The sequence below is a fragment of the Orussus abietinus genome, unplaced genomic scaffold (genome assembly GCF_000612105.2).
Source record: "Orussus abietinus isolate OABI.00-Male unplaced genomic scaffold, Oabi_2.0 scaffold61, whole genome shotgun sequence".
Lineage (NCBI taxonomy): Eukaryota > Metazoa > Arthropoda > Insecta > Hymenoptera > Orussidae > Orussus > Orussus abietinus.
Window position 1 is genome coordinate 518,511 of NW_019394279.1, and position 13,146 is coordinate 531,656.

General features: G+C 53.5%; 1 protein-coding gene across 1 annotated transcript in view; it reads right to left on the reverse strand.

Moving 5' to 3' along the window:
- LOC105699995 (growth factor receptor-bound protein 7) overlaps nucleotides 1-13,146 on the reverse strand; it is a gene marked incomplete at its 5' end in the record, with an annotated part of 54,678 nt that overhangs the window by 35,682 nt on the left and 5,850 nt on the right. The window contains one exon of the mRNA XM_023434920.1: nucleotides 12,952-13,059. Coding sequence (XP_023290688.1) covers nucleotides 12,952-13,059 — 108 coding nt within the window. The remainder of the gene's footprint in view (nucleotides 1-12,951; nucleotides 13,060-13,146) is intronic.

The following is a 13,146-nucleotide window of genomic DNA, read 5'->3' on the forward strand; positions in this document are numbered from 1 at the left end:
CTCACTTATATTATGTGGGTTAATCGGTTTCGGAGGCTCTTCGGGGTCCTCTCTCTATCTCGGGGCCCGGCTCAAGGTCCTCTAAGGTCTCGGGGGCCCGCGAGGGTTCGCCTTGAGGAGAGCTCGTTCCCTTACGTAACGTCCCGGGGAACGAGTCCGGGGCCTTGAGGCGGACCTCGGGGAACTCGAGGAACGAGACCGCGCTACCAATCGGATCCCGTGCTATCGGTTTCTCCCCTCCCCTCTCTCGGCCACTTCGTCTTCCGACGTGAATTACAGTTCGTACGCGGGACCGCTGAATCATCGTTACATCTCTTATCGAATCACTTTTATCTCCTTTACGAGCAGGAAGAATAATGTCCGCGCGCGGCGCAGGGGCCTCGCGCGCTGCGGCACGTGAGGAGGCCCCACGGAGATGCCGGCCCGCGTTGCGTAAGTGCGCGCGCCGGCATTAGATAACTCGCAATCACGAGTTGAGCACGGGAAGTACAATAGTGCCACGCGACACTCTAACCTAACACCCACGCCATGGCGCCCGCGTCTCGTTACGCGGACTCGAGAGGCGAATAAATGACCATCCACGGCTTTGAATTTAGGAAAACCTATAATAATCCAGGCTATATATATACATCGGAAGAGCTTAAACCGAAGAAAAAAATAAATAAATAAAAAATAACACCGATAAACATTCTCATCAGAAATATGCCATGCACATTGAAGTTCCTCAAAATCACAATGTTCCCAAATATCGGAAACAATTGGAAACAAAATCAAGATTCTCCGATTTTCCAGTCCTCGCATAGAGCTATCTTCTTTCGAGGTAGTACCCAATTCCCGGTTTCCACATCGAGTGCCGCTGACGTCAGAATACTTCAGCACTCGAAAGTGTTCGAAATGTCGCGACGTTTTTAGCGGTACAGAGACTAGGTGTGGCCGAGAGCCGGATAAGACAGCTCATCTATTCGCCGATTGCAGCATCCGCATTCGATCGGAGCCGTACGGCGACAAAGAGTCGATTACTCAACATCGTAACCCGAGGATAACCTGAAAAATCGGGAAAAAAGAGACCGAGAAGTTTCTAAAGTCCCCGGAAATTCAGGACGAAGGGGAAGAGGGACACCTGTACCGAATCAGTCCATCATCCCGCGGCGGGCCCTCGTCAAGCCTCCTTTCCGAAGTGAACTAATCGGGGGGAAAAAAAACCTGGTGAATTTTAAATTTCGAGGGGGGTGGGGCGTCTCGAAATCGATTCGGCACTCGAAGGCAGGGGCGAGGGGCGCGCCGTCCGCGGGGCGCGGAAAGGGAATGAGGGGAGCGAGGCCTCGCCGCGGGGGCGGCTGGTTGCCGATGCGGGCCTGCGCGCATGCGCGTGACTCGCGCGACCCACGTGACTCGCGTGACTCGGCCGGGAGAGTGCGCGCGCACGCACGGCTTACGCAGCACTGGAGTGCCCCGGGATCGGTTCTTACCGGTTTGCGCGGTGGTGTCCGAGTGACCTTGAGCGGTGCACGCGGACCGCGCGGGGGGGGGGGGGACCTTAAAAGCGGCCCCCAGGAAACGTCGGCGGGCAGCACACACGTGTCCGTGGTGCACCTTTTTCAGTCTCGCCGGCCGGGAACGCGCCGGCTCGGCCCGGGGTTGCCGGGCCGGAAGGGGGGGGCGGCACGAGCCAATCGGGAGAGGGAAGTCGTTCAATGTCAAGGTCGCATGGGCGCACGCGCAGAAAATCGACCGCGCCGCCGCCATCGACAGGGGCCTCGCAAAGGCTGAGTAATGCTGACGGGAAGTGCCGTTGATACCATTATCTTCCTCTCTCTCTGTCGCGCTCTCTCTCCATATACATATTACGTATATGTATGTAAATTCCTAATTTAAAAATTTTATACGGAAAGGAAAATCCTTCTCGACCTAGGACGAGGACGAGGAATCATGTTACGTTCAAGACAGGTTTTCCGGTAGCTCCCTTCTTCCCTCTTTGCGAAGAGGAGGTTGTTCCCGGTTCGTTAGGCAGGAGAAGACTACCAAGGGAGTCCAGGGAACAAAGGTGCACCGCTGCCTCTGGACCCCGCAGGAGGCCCTCGCGAGTGGACCAGCAGGGTGCAGCGCAGGAGGCCCCTGCTCAGGGGCCGTGTGCGCGCGGCCACCCCTGCAGGCGGGGCGCAGGGTTATCGATTGGCTGCAGGTTAATCCCAGGGGCTTCGCAGCCTCCCTCTCGGCATCTCTGGCGACCGGCCGGGTCGAAACCTTTCGTCCTCTCCTCTCGAGTATCGGGTCCCCCGGGACGGGGGTGGATCCGGTCCTCCTCGCTCCACCTGGCCGCGCGTTACCTGCGGTTACCGCTTCCCGTCCGCTCCGCCCGGCCGGAAGGACCAACTTTAATTCGGTTTCACTCGCTCCGGATACCTTCAGGATTTCCCGTGCAATTTAAGTTAAGGTTAACCCGTACCCGGGGGTGCAGTCTTGCCGGCGTAATTTACGGCGTCGTCGAGCGGAGGCCCCCCCCCCTCCCCGACACCCGCGCGCTGGACCGCCTCGCGGGCTAATAATTGCGAGAGACGAACGATGTCGTGGCCATCTGGCGGCGCGAGGCCGCACTGACCTCCCCCACCCCTTTCTCTTCCCCTACTCGTCCAATGAACGTCCAGGCGCGCATCACTCGCGATAACGAAAATTAAAAAATTGACGATTTTCCTCTCATATCCAAAAGTCGAATTTTTAAAATTCTTCCCTAATCTAGAGGAAGGAGAAAAATTTCGACCGCGAGTTCCGAGGGTCTGTCCCGTGTCGGACACATGCCGGGGGTCGATTTATCGGTACCTCTTGGTTCCGGGGAAAACCGAAAAAAGAGGCAGGTCGAGGGTAGAGGGGGGAACAGCGAGGTACGTCCTTCCGGGGAGGGGGAGGGGGGCGACGTTCCCCGTAGTTTTACGCGATAATGGCGGGGCGCGCCCGCGGAAGGTTATTGGATTCCGTAGTCCGCGGAATGCCCGCCGGGGCGGACGAGTCCATTGTGGACTGAAAAAGCCAGTTAAACTTTTATCCCGCCGGGGGCAGAGGTAATGCGGGATTCCCTTTGCGGGGGCGCGCTCACGCAATCGCCCCTTCCCCTGCGATCGGGGAGAGTATCCCCCAACCCCCTTCCCGGAAGACGGAAACCCGGTGCTCAAAGCTCAAAGAGATTCTAAATAAATTCCGGGATAAAATATAATCCTCGAACGCTAGCTGACTTTTACTGCCCCGAGTGCTTCGCTGACGGCTGGAGGCGCGCGCGTGTTCGCGTCGCCGCCGCCCCCGCCCTTCCTGAGCTGAGCCGAGGGGAGCCGAGGGGAACCGAGGCGGGCCGAGGGCAGTCGAGGGAAATCGAAGCGGGCCGAACGGACCCGAGGGGAACCGAGCCGCGCCGAGGAAAGGCGAAGGGGACTCCTCTTCCGCCTCTGTCGCGGCCCGAGCGCCGCTTTAATTTATACGCCACGGTAAAACTGCCGGTGAAGTTTTTAGTGCTGCCCCTGCACTTTTCGAAAACCCCGAGAGCCAAACGGCTGACCGACCGCGTATTACCATCGATAAAGAGGCTCGTAAAGAGGGAGAGGAGGGCCCGAGAGCGAGGGAGGCGAGGCTCGCACCTCCGCGACCGTCCCCGAGAGGGGGATCCACCTGGATCGCCCCTGGGAACCCACCCCCTTGGAAAGAAAAATTAGATCTCTCAATCTTCGAGCCGCCCAAAATTATATGTATGGGGATACACTGCACGTCGTGTACTCGACCGTCTTCAAAATTTCTTATGTCAGTCTAACACTGGTTAGGAGGATATTCCGTTCAATAGATTTTTCATTCAGAGTATAACATTTCCCTCCATGATTTTATATGTTTTATTTATAGTACGGGGGCAAGGGTTATTCCTCGCGTATCCTCCTCGATAATATTTTATTTAGCCTTAATATCTCGTCCCACGATTTTATACTTTCTATCTATATTTTGCCGCGGTTCATAATTTTCTTTTTTTTTCTTCCCTCCCTTTCATAAAGTCCATACCGTCGGCCCACGCTGAATTTTCGCACCATCAGCGCCCGACGCGTGCAAGAGGGTGCATGGGGTACATCAATGGCCGCGGACGTGGGTCTTCGCCGATTGACCTTTCTCTCCTCCGTTGACCGGATAAAGAGGCGAAGACTCGAGAGAAAGGGGCAGGCGAGACCCCGGCGAGCACCGGCGGGAAGAAAAAGGAACTCGCGAGGCGGATTGCCTGTCCAGAATTCATAAACTCCCGCTGTGTGTTTCCGAAGTTCTCGGTTCGGCTGCGCGATGGAAATAAACGACGGGGGAGAGTCCATGGCGTATACACGCACAGTTTCTTGTTACGAGCTACACCGCGCATCCGCGAGATTACACCGGTAAAGTTACAGTCCCTTTTGCGGCACGTTTATGCCGGATTAAACTGTTGCGGAGGGCCGCAACTTCGCTGGCGTAAACCGACCGAAGTTAAAGCTACCGCGATTTTTATCCAATATGGCCGCCGTCAGAGAAGCGGTCGCTAAGCGGAGGAAAGGAAAATTCGATTATAGAGCTGATTGAAGACTAGCGTATCTCCAGATTACCTGAACTCCGCATTCCCCACCTAACTTTTGCCCGACTTTAACTTCCACGAGGAAATTCCACGGATTTACTTCCGATTTTTCGGCAGACATGCCGATATCTGTCGCGACGAAGACGGATCGATGAGTTCAAACCCCGCGGCCATATTGGACGCCGGCGATTGGTCACTTCCACTTGTGACAGGGCACGCTTAATTCGACCAATCGCCTGCAGCCGATCAATTCGGTCGACAAACGAGATATCGCTGCGGGTGAAATAAAATCCGAGATGGAAATTCGTGTTGCACCTCGCGGGAGGTGTAACAAAAAGAAAAAAATAAGAAGACATGAAATGAAATGCACGTCTCGCCGGTGGAAGTTTCACGTCATGCCTTCGCTGCCCGTTCAGTTTCGCTTTCTTGCACGCGGCGCTCGTGCTGGCGACTCTTATCGGCCCCCCAAATTGAAATGCAGGAGATGATCTAACCGCGAATTTATTGGAACGATCAAGCAGGGGGACCGGTAAACGATCGAGGGGGGGACTCGAGGGAGGCAGCTTTAAGAGCAGGGAAGCGTTCGCGAGCCCATCGCGTTTCTCCGCCACTCGGCAGCTTCGAGTATGTCGAATCGATATGCAGGCGTTCGTAGGAAGTGCACTCGATTATCGGCTCGAGTCGGCTCATTATCGGCGATATTTCCCGCTCCCCTTTCAAACCGTCCCGGACGTCCCGAGTCTCGGAGCCCCCAAAAGAGGAGCCCTATAGGCAAACAAAGTCGGTCTAGGGCTCGCAAAACGTGCAAAACTGTAAGGTAAAATTATCAAGTGGGTTTACATACCTATTTACAATTATCCAAACGTAGCTGCTAAGGCTTAGTTTAACGAAACCCTCGGTGTAAACGCCGACGTCCCAAGTCGGTACACTTCGCGCTTTCCGAGCGGACCCGAGTCCAGCCGAATCCCGATCGTTTACACTGACGGTTTTTAACAAAACCAAGGCCTAAGTACCTGAGCAAAACCGAGTCTAAATAACGAAAATTGTCGTTTCTCCCCTTTCTCGGTTAAATCTCGGATATATATCATTTTAAATGAAGCCTATAAATACGAAAGCCGATCACTGAAAAGCGCGTGGATCTCGTTTCGACCGGAATAGTTTCTGCGGGCACATCATGGTCTTTTAGTAACGACCAAAAACGGTTAACCGGGTCGCGGGGGGTTGGAAAGTTAAATTAAAAGTCTTCTTGCACCGGCCAGTTCGCTCGTCGCAGGATAAGGCGAGGGGAGGGGAGGGGGGGGGGGCTCTGCGGAAATGATAACTCGCTTCGGATGAGGTTAGGTCCCGTAATGTACACTGCCTGTGCCACATTGGGCCACATTGGCGTCGCTTCATAGGGCCCCCCATTGGTATCGCCTTTGGAGCCCCATTGGCGTCGCCTCAGGGGCCCTCCTTTGACCAATGTGGCCCTCTGAGGCGACGCCTCGGCACGCCGTGGCACGTTACGGCACGTTACGGGAAACCACGGCATGTTACGGCACGTCACAGCACATAGCGGCACGCCACGTCTCGATTCGGCGGGCTCTACTCCTTGGGCGATTGAAATTTCGGGCTGCTCCCGCAGCTAGTACGCCGCGCGGCCGGAGAGGGCAGTAGGTCCGCGAGATAACCATCGATGGATGGCAGGGTACCGAGAGGGCCGGCAACGGGAGGCGAGAGAGACAGGAGGGGCGAAGAGGGGACGGGAGCGAGAGAGACAGAGATGCTGCCCCAATTACGGGAGGGGGTGGCGGGGGTCCGATACTGGTTCGGGGTGGACTGTGAAATTATTAGAAGGGACGGGCGGTAGCCCGTGGTGGGGCGATACCGTAATACTCCCCTCGACCCCCCGCAGCGGTGCTCAATCCTAAATCCTAGGATCCAGGGTCCACTTGCATCGAGATGCACCGAGTACGGTGAGAGAAAATCCGCTGACCCAAAGAAATACATGAAGAGTACCAGAGAAATACCTGAATAGTATCAAGGTAATACTTGAATAGTACCAAACAGATATACTTTGAATTCGAGGAATAATTATATTCGGCTGAATGGTAAGCTGCCAGAATATGATTATTCGTGTCGCAGATGTAACATGGTGGTCGTAAAATAATTCTTCGTTGAATTAACGAAATATTTCATTGGTACTATTCCAAGAAATATTTCTTCGGTTCAACGAACAATTCTCTTTCTCCTGGGTACACTCCCCATCTCGCTTCTGGCAATTCAATATGAGTGAAACCAAAAAAAAAATATATATATATCAACGTCGCAGGATGAACGTCACAAATTGTACGATTTAATGCTCGATCGATCGCCCGATGGATTGGAAAGGAGTTGGTTCCAGATGAAATTCCATTGCTTGAGAATATTGGTCGGGTACGTCGCGCCGTGAGGTAAGTATGAAACGGGGATGTGCGATATTAATTACAGGGTCTAGCTGAGATACCAGGCGTAGGGATGGCTAAGTCTGACATTTTATAAACTAATCGACGACTTTTATAATCCTTGCAGGCGTCGCGTCGCGTCGCGGGGGGGGGGGGGACAAGAAAATCCTCGGAAACCGCGGAACACCGGGGACACCGCAAGAGTTGCTGCCGAGCGTGCTCATCGAATTTCCGAGAGGCGCGCGCATGCGCCCTGGCTTCGCTCATCGACGTCTCCGGGACGGAAGTGTCGCGACCCCCCGCGAGGGGGGAGAGAGAGGGGGGAGGGGGGTCTCGAGCCGGCGCCGGCCAATCCGCGAACTTGGAGGCGACAACTATCCAGATACCGATACACCCCCTCAATGTTCCCGATAATTCGAAACTTTAATCTCGCCCCCTGCGTGAAATGTCGAGACTCAAAACCAGAGGGGAAAGAGGACTTCCGCCGGATTGTCCCAGGAAGATTTGGAAAAAACCAGAAAACTGGCGGGACCAGCCAAAGCCTTCGGTCGCGCCCTCTCGAGATATCTCCCCTCATGGGCGAGAAATAGTAAATAACGTTGAGTTAATAAGTAGGTACGTGTAAATAAATAAGGAACGCATTCAGGGCACGGGGAAATCCCGACAGGGCGTCGGTATATATCCGCGGTTTACGCCCGCCTTTACTATCCAATTTTGTAACGGCAAATCGTAAAAGCATGCCCTCCCCCCCTCGTGTCGCGGGCCGGCGACTCGATGCATGCATAACCAATGCACTTTTCGCCCCGTGAAAATAAAAACGGGCCGCATTTGGGTTAGCGCCGCGCCCGGTCTGCACTATCGCGGGTTGTCCCCTCCCGCCCCTCTTCCGCCCCTCTATATAGCTCTTCTATACCCAAGAGGGCTTTTGCAGATATGGGTAACAGCGGCTGGTCGATAGTTCGCGCGTAGCAACAGCCGGCCGGGCTTTTTGCTCGACTTTTAAACCCAACTGCAGGGCTCACCCCCGTCCGCCCCTTGTCTCCTTCTTCCACCCCGCGGGGAGGTCTGGCGATCTCTCTCATCCCCCCCCGCGCGGTCAGGGGGCGAGGGCGGACGCGGAAAACTCGCGAAAAAAGGGAGCCTGACCGTGGCTGCTCGCGAACAAAGGGGGGCCCCTCCCCCGGGGGCCTGGAAGGAGGGGGGCAGAAGATGGCGCGCTGGAAGCCGAGGCGCAGGCAAGAGGGTGGAGCGGGTGTTTTTTCAGGAAGGGTCGGCGGAAACGAGGTCGAGGAGAGAAAGGAAGGAAGGAAGCCGTTGCGAGGGGACGGCGGAGGATCAATTCACCCTTCTCCCGGAAGGGTTGCGGGGACCCGGGTGGAGTCGCCGTCGCTTTCTCTCCGACGGGGGTCGCCACGGATTCGCGGGGGGTCGCGAGAAGTCATTAAAAAGGGGACGCGGCCGCTCTTGCACTCCCATCGAGGAGGTCGACGCGGTTCCATCCCCTCTGTCGAGGGCTCGCGGGGGGTCGCGTTCCAGATCGTCCGGATCCACAAAGGTCGCACGGGGTCGACGTGGGTCGTTAAAAGGAACAGCGCACCCTCGGTTGCGCTCCATCGACCTCGTCGCGGTCATCGATCAAGAGGGGTCGATGCGGTTCCGTCACCTCTAGAATTCGCGGGGGGTCTAGAAGACCAACCTTGGCCGCGTCCCACCGAAGGGGTCACAGGGGTTCCTATGCTGTCACGAGGAGTCATTGAACGTTACGACTTAGTCGCGTTCGTATGCTATCGAAGGACAGCGGGGATTCGCGGGGGGTCGCAACGCGGATAGGACGAGTCCACAAAGTTCGCACGGGGTCGACGTAAGTAGTTAAAAGGAACAGCGCACCCTCGATTGCGCTCCATCGACCTCGTCCTGATCATCGATCAAGGCGGGTCGATGCAATTCCGCCACCTCTAGATATTCGCGGGGAGTCTCGAAGACCTACCGTGTGGCGTTCCACCGAAGGGGTCGTCACAAAGAGTCGTAGGACATTACGACTTGATCGCGTTCGCGTTCTATCGGAGGATAGAGGGGGTTCGTGGGGGGTCGCCGCGCTGTCTGGCCCGGGCGAGGCTCGGCGGGGCGCGATCGTGAAAGTTTAACCGTGGCGGCGCGTATCCACCGGCAGCCCGTTAACTGCAGACACGGGACCGGTATGACGTAACCCGGTGGGCGGTGGGTGGGTGGCGGGTGGGACAGAGACGGATAGAGACGGAGAGCCCGGGCGTGCGTCTGGCTCTTCGGAAGGTCGGGATTTATTTTGGAACGGTCCGGGGTGGAGGGGGGGGGGGTGCGGGCGACGCGAGGACTTCGGGGGGCTGGGGCACGCTGGGGCGCCCGGTAGCGCCGACCCGGGGTGCAGCCTCATAACCGGGCCCACCCCCCACCCCACCTACTTCGCGATCGATACCACGGTGGCGGCCGGTGCGCGCTCCTCGCGTTTGAGGCGAGGCATTAATTTTCATGGAGCGACGCGCTCCGCCGATAGATAACCGTTACACCGGAACTTGCCTCTCGGCCGGCGAGACACCCCATGGGAATCGATATGGTGCACGGGGGGTTGTATCCCCCAAGACTCCGCGAGATTTCGGAACCGGACACCCGATTTTCGCGTTCATACTGATTTTTCAACGCATAAGAAATAGACTCGCATGAAAAATTTGCCATTATTAGGAAATCCCGCAGCATTGGTGAACATTTCAAAGTCATGGGCGAAACTGGTCAATTTTTAGTGCAAAAATTAATTGTATCTACTCCAGGGACCCTATTCCCCAGTTCGGGGGGTTGTATCCCCCAAGACTCCGCAAGATTTCGGAACCTGGCACCCGATTTTCGCGTTCATACTGATTTTTCTTCGCATAAGAAAGAAATAAACTCGCATGAAAAATTTGCCATTATTAGGAAGTCGCGCGGCATTGGTGAACATTTCAAAGTCATGGGCGAAACTGGTCAATTTTTAGTGCAAAAGTTAATTGTATCTACTCCAGGGACCCTATTCTCTAGTTCATACGAATCTTTTTTCGCATAAGAAATAAACTCGCAGACATTTGGTTGGCAAGGAGTGGCCTGCCGGAAAAACGCGAATTGGTCCAATTAAATTTCGCGCCATGTCGCCGAGCGAGCAGGGCGGAGACGCGAGTCGAACGCCATTTATTTTTTTTTTCGCCCCGTTCCTTCGCGAAGACATGAACAGGATCGCACGATTCGATCGTAATCTAAACCAGAGAGGTAGGAACCGGTTGGAGAGGAAGTAAACGGTGCATTCGATTTTTAGGGTAATTTTAAAGCTCGATTGCAATTGACCGCTCCCCGCAATTCGACGCAGAGATTCGCCATCGTGGCGCCTCCGCTTTTCATATGTAAGGGAAAAGTTTGAAATGGTTCGACCCACTTCGTGAAATCGATTCATCAACCCGTGTTATAAAATAGAAAAGGAACCCTCGTCTCGACAGGACTCGTTTAACAAAGATTTAGTGTCACTCGGGGCGAAATATATCTCACTGTAGCCAAATTGGAGTAAATGCGCGTGCGAGAAGATGGCCATTTTTTCTCTAGCAAAATCGATCGACCCCCGATAAACTGTGATCAGAAGCTAGATAGGTCGCCCTCCGATTTATTTTTTTCCCGCCGGGCTCGACCTCCAGGATTAACGAAATGACCATGGGGCCAATTTATAACGGCGTGGGACTAGCGATAAAGTGTATGATGCACGGTGCGTGCCGTGAATCACGGGCGCGTTAATTCGACGCCCCGATCCGCCGGTTGCAATCGTGTGAACGGGCTTTTAGGATGCACCGATGTAAAGACACCTTTAAGTCGCGCACGCGTCGCCAGGACTTAAAGATCCCATCTTCGATATATCGAGTACGTCCGATACCGAAGTATCTACCGAGTCGACTAAAAAGTCTTACGACAATAATAATCCAATTTGAAATTTTTTTTTCTTCCGAATTATAACCTATAAAATTCAGTTATACGATCTGTGCCCACCGATCAGGCAGCTTTTCAACGGCTCTCCGCAGGTTTTTTTCTCTCGAATTTGAAAGATAAAAATGCAAAGTGTCGCGGAACGATATTTGGTTGAATCAATAAATTGTTCCTGATTTCTGTTATCATTGGATTCTCTGAATCGGATCACGATGACACATGCGACCGAAAGTACCCTCCGTTATCACGTGAGCTCCAAGCCTGTTTTTCTTCCTTTCCGGTTAGGCCGCAATATCGGACTATTATTACCCATAAATAATGAATTATTTTGAAAGAGGTGTTTTAGACGTCAAAAAAAAATTAATTACCTATGGTTACACCTAATATGTCCGACTTTACCCGACGAAAAGTATACTGTCAGTCACTGGTGATTGACATGGCGTTTAACACGTTCCGTGCCACGTGTACCACCGATAATACGCGTTAACCTCGGGTGGTACACGGCTTGGCACGGAACGTGTTAACGACAGAAAAGAATCATGAAAATCGGTTAACTCGGGGAAAAGTTGCGCGTGACGGTACGTCAAGTAAAATACAGGTCGAATTGAGAATCTCCTTTTTTCGAAGTTTTTCAAAAATGGTAGAAAAATGCCGATGGGCGGAAAAGTGCCGCGATGATTCAGATTCGAAAAAAAGAAAAGTTGCGCGTGACGATACATCAAGTAAAATACAGGCCGAATTAAGAATCTCCTTTTTTAGAAGTCTATCAAAAATGGTAGAAAAATGCCGGTGGGCGGAAAAATGCCCCGATGATTCAGATTCGAAAAAAAGAAAAGTTGCGCGTGACGATACGTCAAGTAAAATACAGGTAGAATTGAGAATCCGTTTTTTCGAAGTCTATCAAAAATGGTAGAAAAATAGCGGTGGGCGGAAAAGTGCCCCGNAAAAAAGAAAAGTTGCGCGTGACGATACGTCAAGTAAAATACAGGTAGAATTGAGAATCCGTTTTTTCGAAGTCTATCAAAAATGGTAGAAAAATAGCGGTGGGCGGAAAAGTGCCCCGATGATTCAGCGGGCCGATCGAGCGAACGAGTGACCGACTAACCGATCAACGGCCCGACCGAGCCGACCAAGTGACGTAAACGCGATAGCAGGCTGACGTGTCCGACAGGAACCGGTGGTCTGGTGACCACGAGCGAGATCGGTAACGCGATCCTCCGGAGCAATGCAGCCGACGATGGTATCGCCGAAGCCGGCCAACCGGTCGGCAATCGGTGCTGGAAGAAAACCCGGACGAGAGACGGCCCATAAGAGGAGCGACGCCTCCCCGGGCAATTTTCACCATTTCCATGAGATTTCTACGCGACCTCTTGCGCTGGAGAAATCAGATATACAGGTTGTCTCACGACTAGTTGAAAATGCAGCCGAAAAGTCCCGGGCAATTTTCCCCTACGGAATACAGTTTGCTTGGAGTAAATATTAATTGAAAAAGGGCCAACCCAGGCCGACCCCTTTACGATTAATTATTCCGAGCGAACTATACGCGGCAGAAAAAAGAAGAAAAAAAAACCACTAGAGTTTTCTGCTCCATTTTCAATAAGGATAGTGACGAGCAAACCCTGGACACGAGTTCTGACCCCCCCTGTATGCTCTTCGACGGGGAATTCTCCCCAACGCGTCGCGATTTTAATTCATCAATTAAATATCGATTTTCAATTGAACCTTCACTAGTTTCGCTTGATAGTTTGAGATAGTTTTAAGGTACATTTTTTAGTAGGTGCATCGGGGAGGGCAATTTTTAAGGGGGCAATTTACCTTTGAAATCGAGCCGCGGACTCGACGGGACTAACTCGGCGAGCTCCAACGTTTGCCCTAAACTCGCAACAACTTTGCTCGCAACACTTTAGCCGACAAGTCGAGACAACTCGGTAGCTTCGTTGCACTCGCCCGAGTACGTAGAGAGATAGACTAGACGATTAAGTGGAGGAGACTTACATTGGGGACGTTGTAGCTGCTGTACTGTTCCTTGGGGCTGCCGGCGCCGGTCTGTTCGCACTGTTTGTTCTTGAACGCCCTGTAGTTCTCCCTGAGCTGTTTGCCGTACTAGAACAAATTAACAGTCGATAAATGAGAACGCAACGGTGCGGCGAGCGATAATCGAGATCGCTTGACGACACTCTCGACAATTTG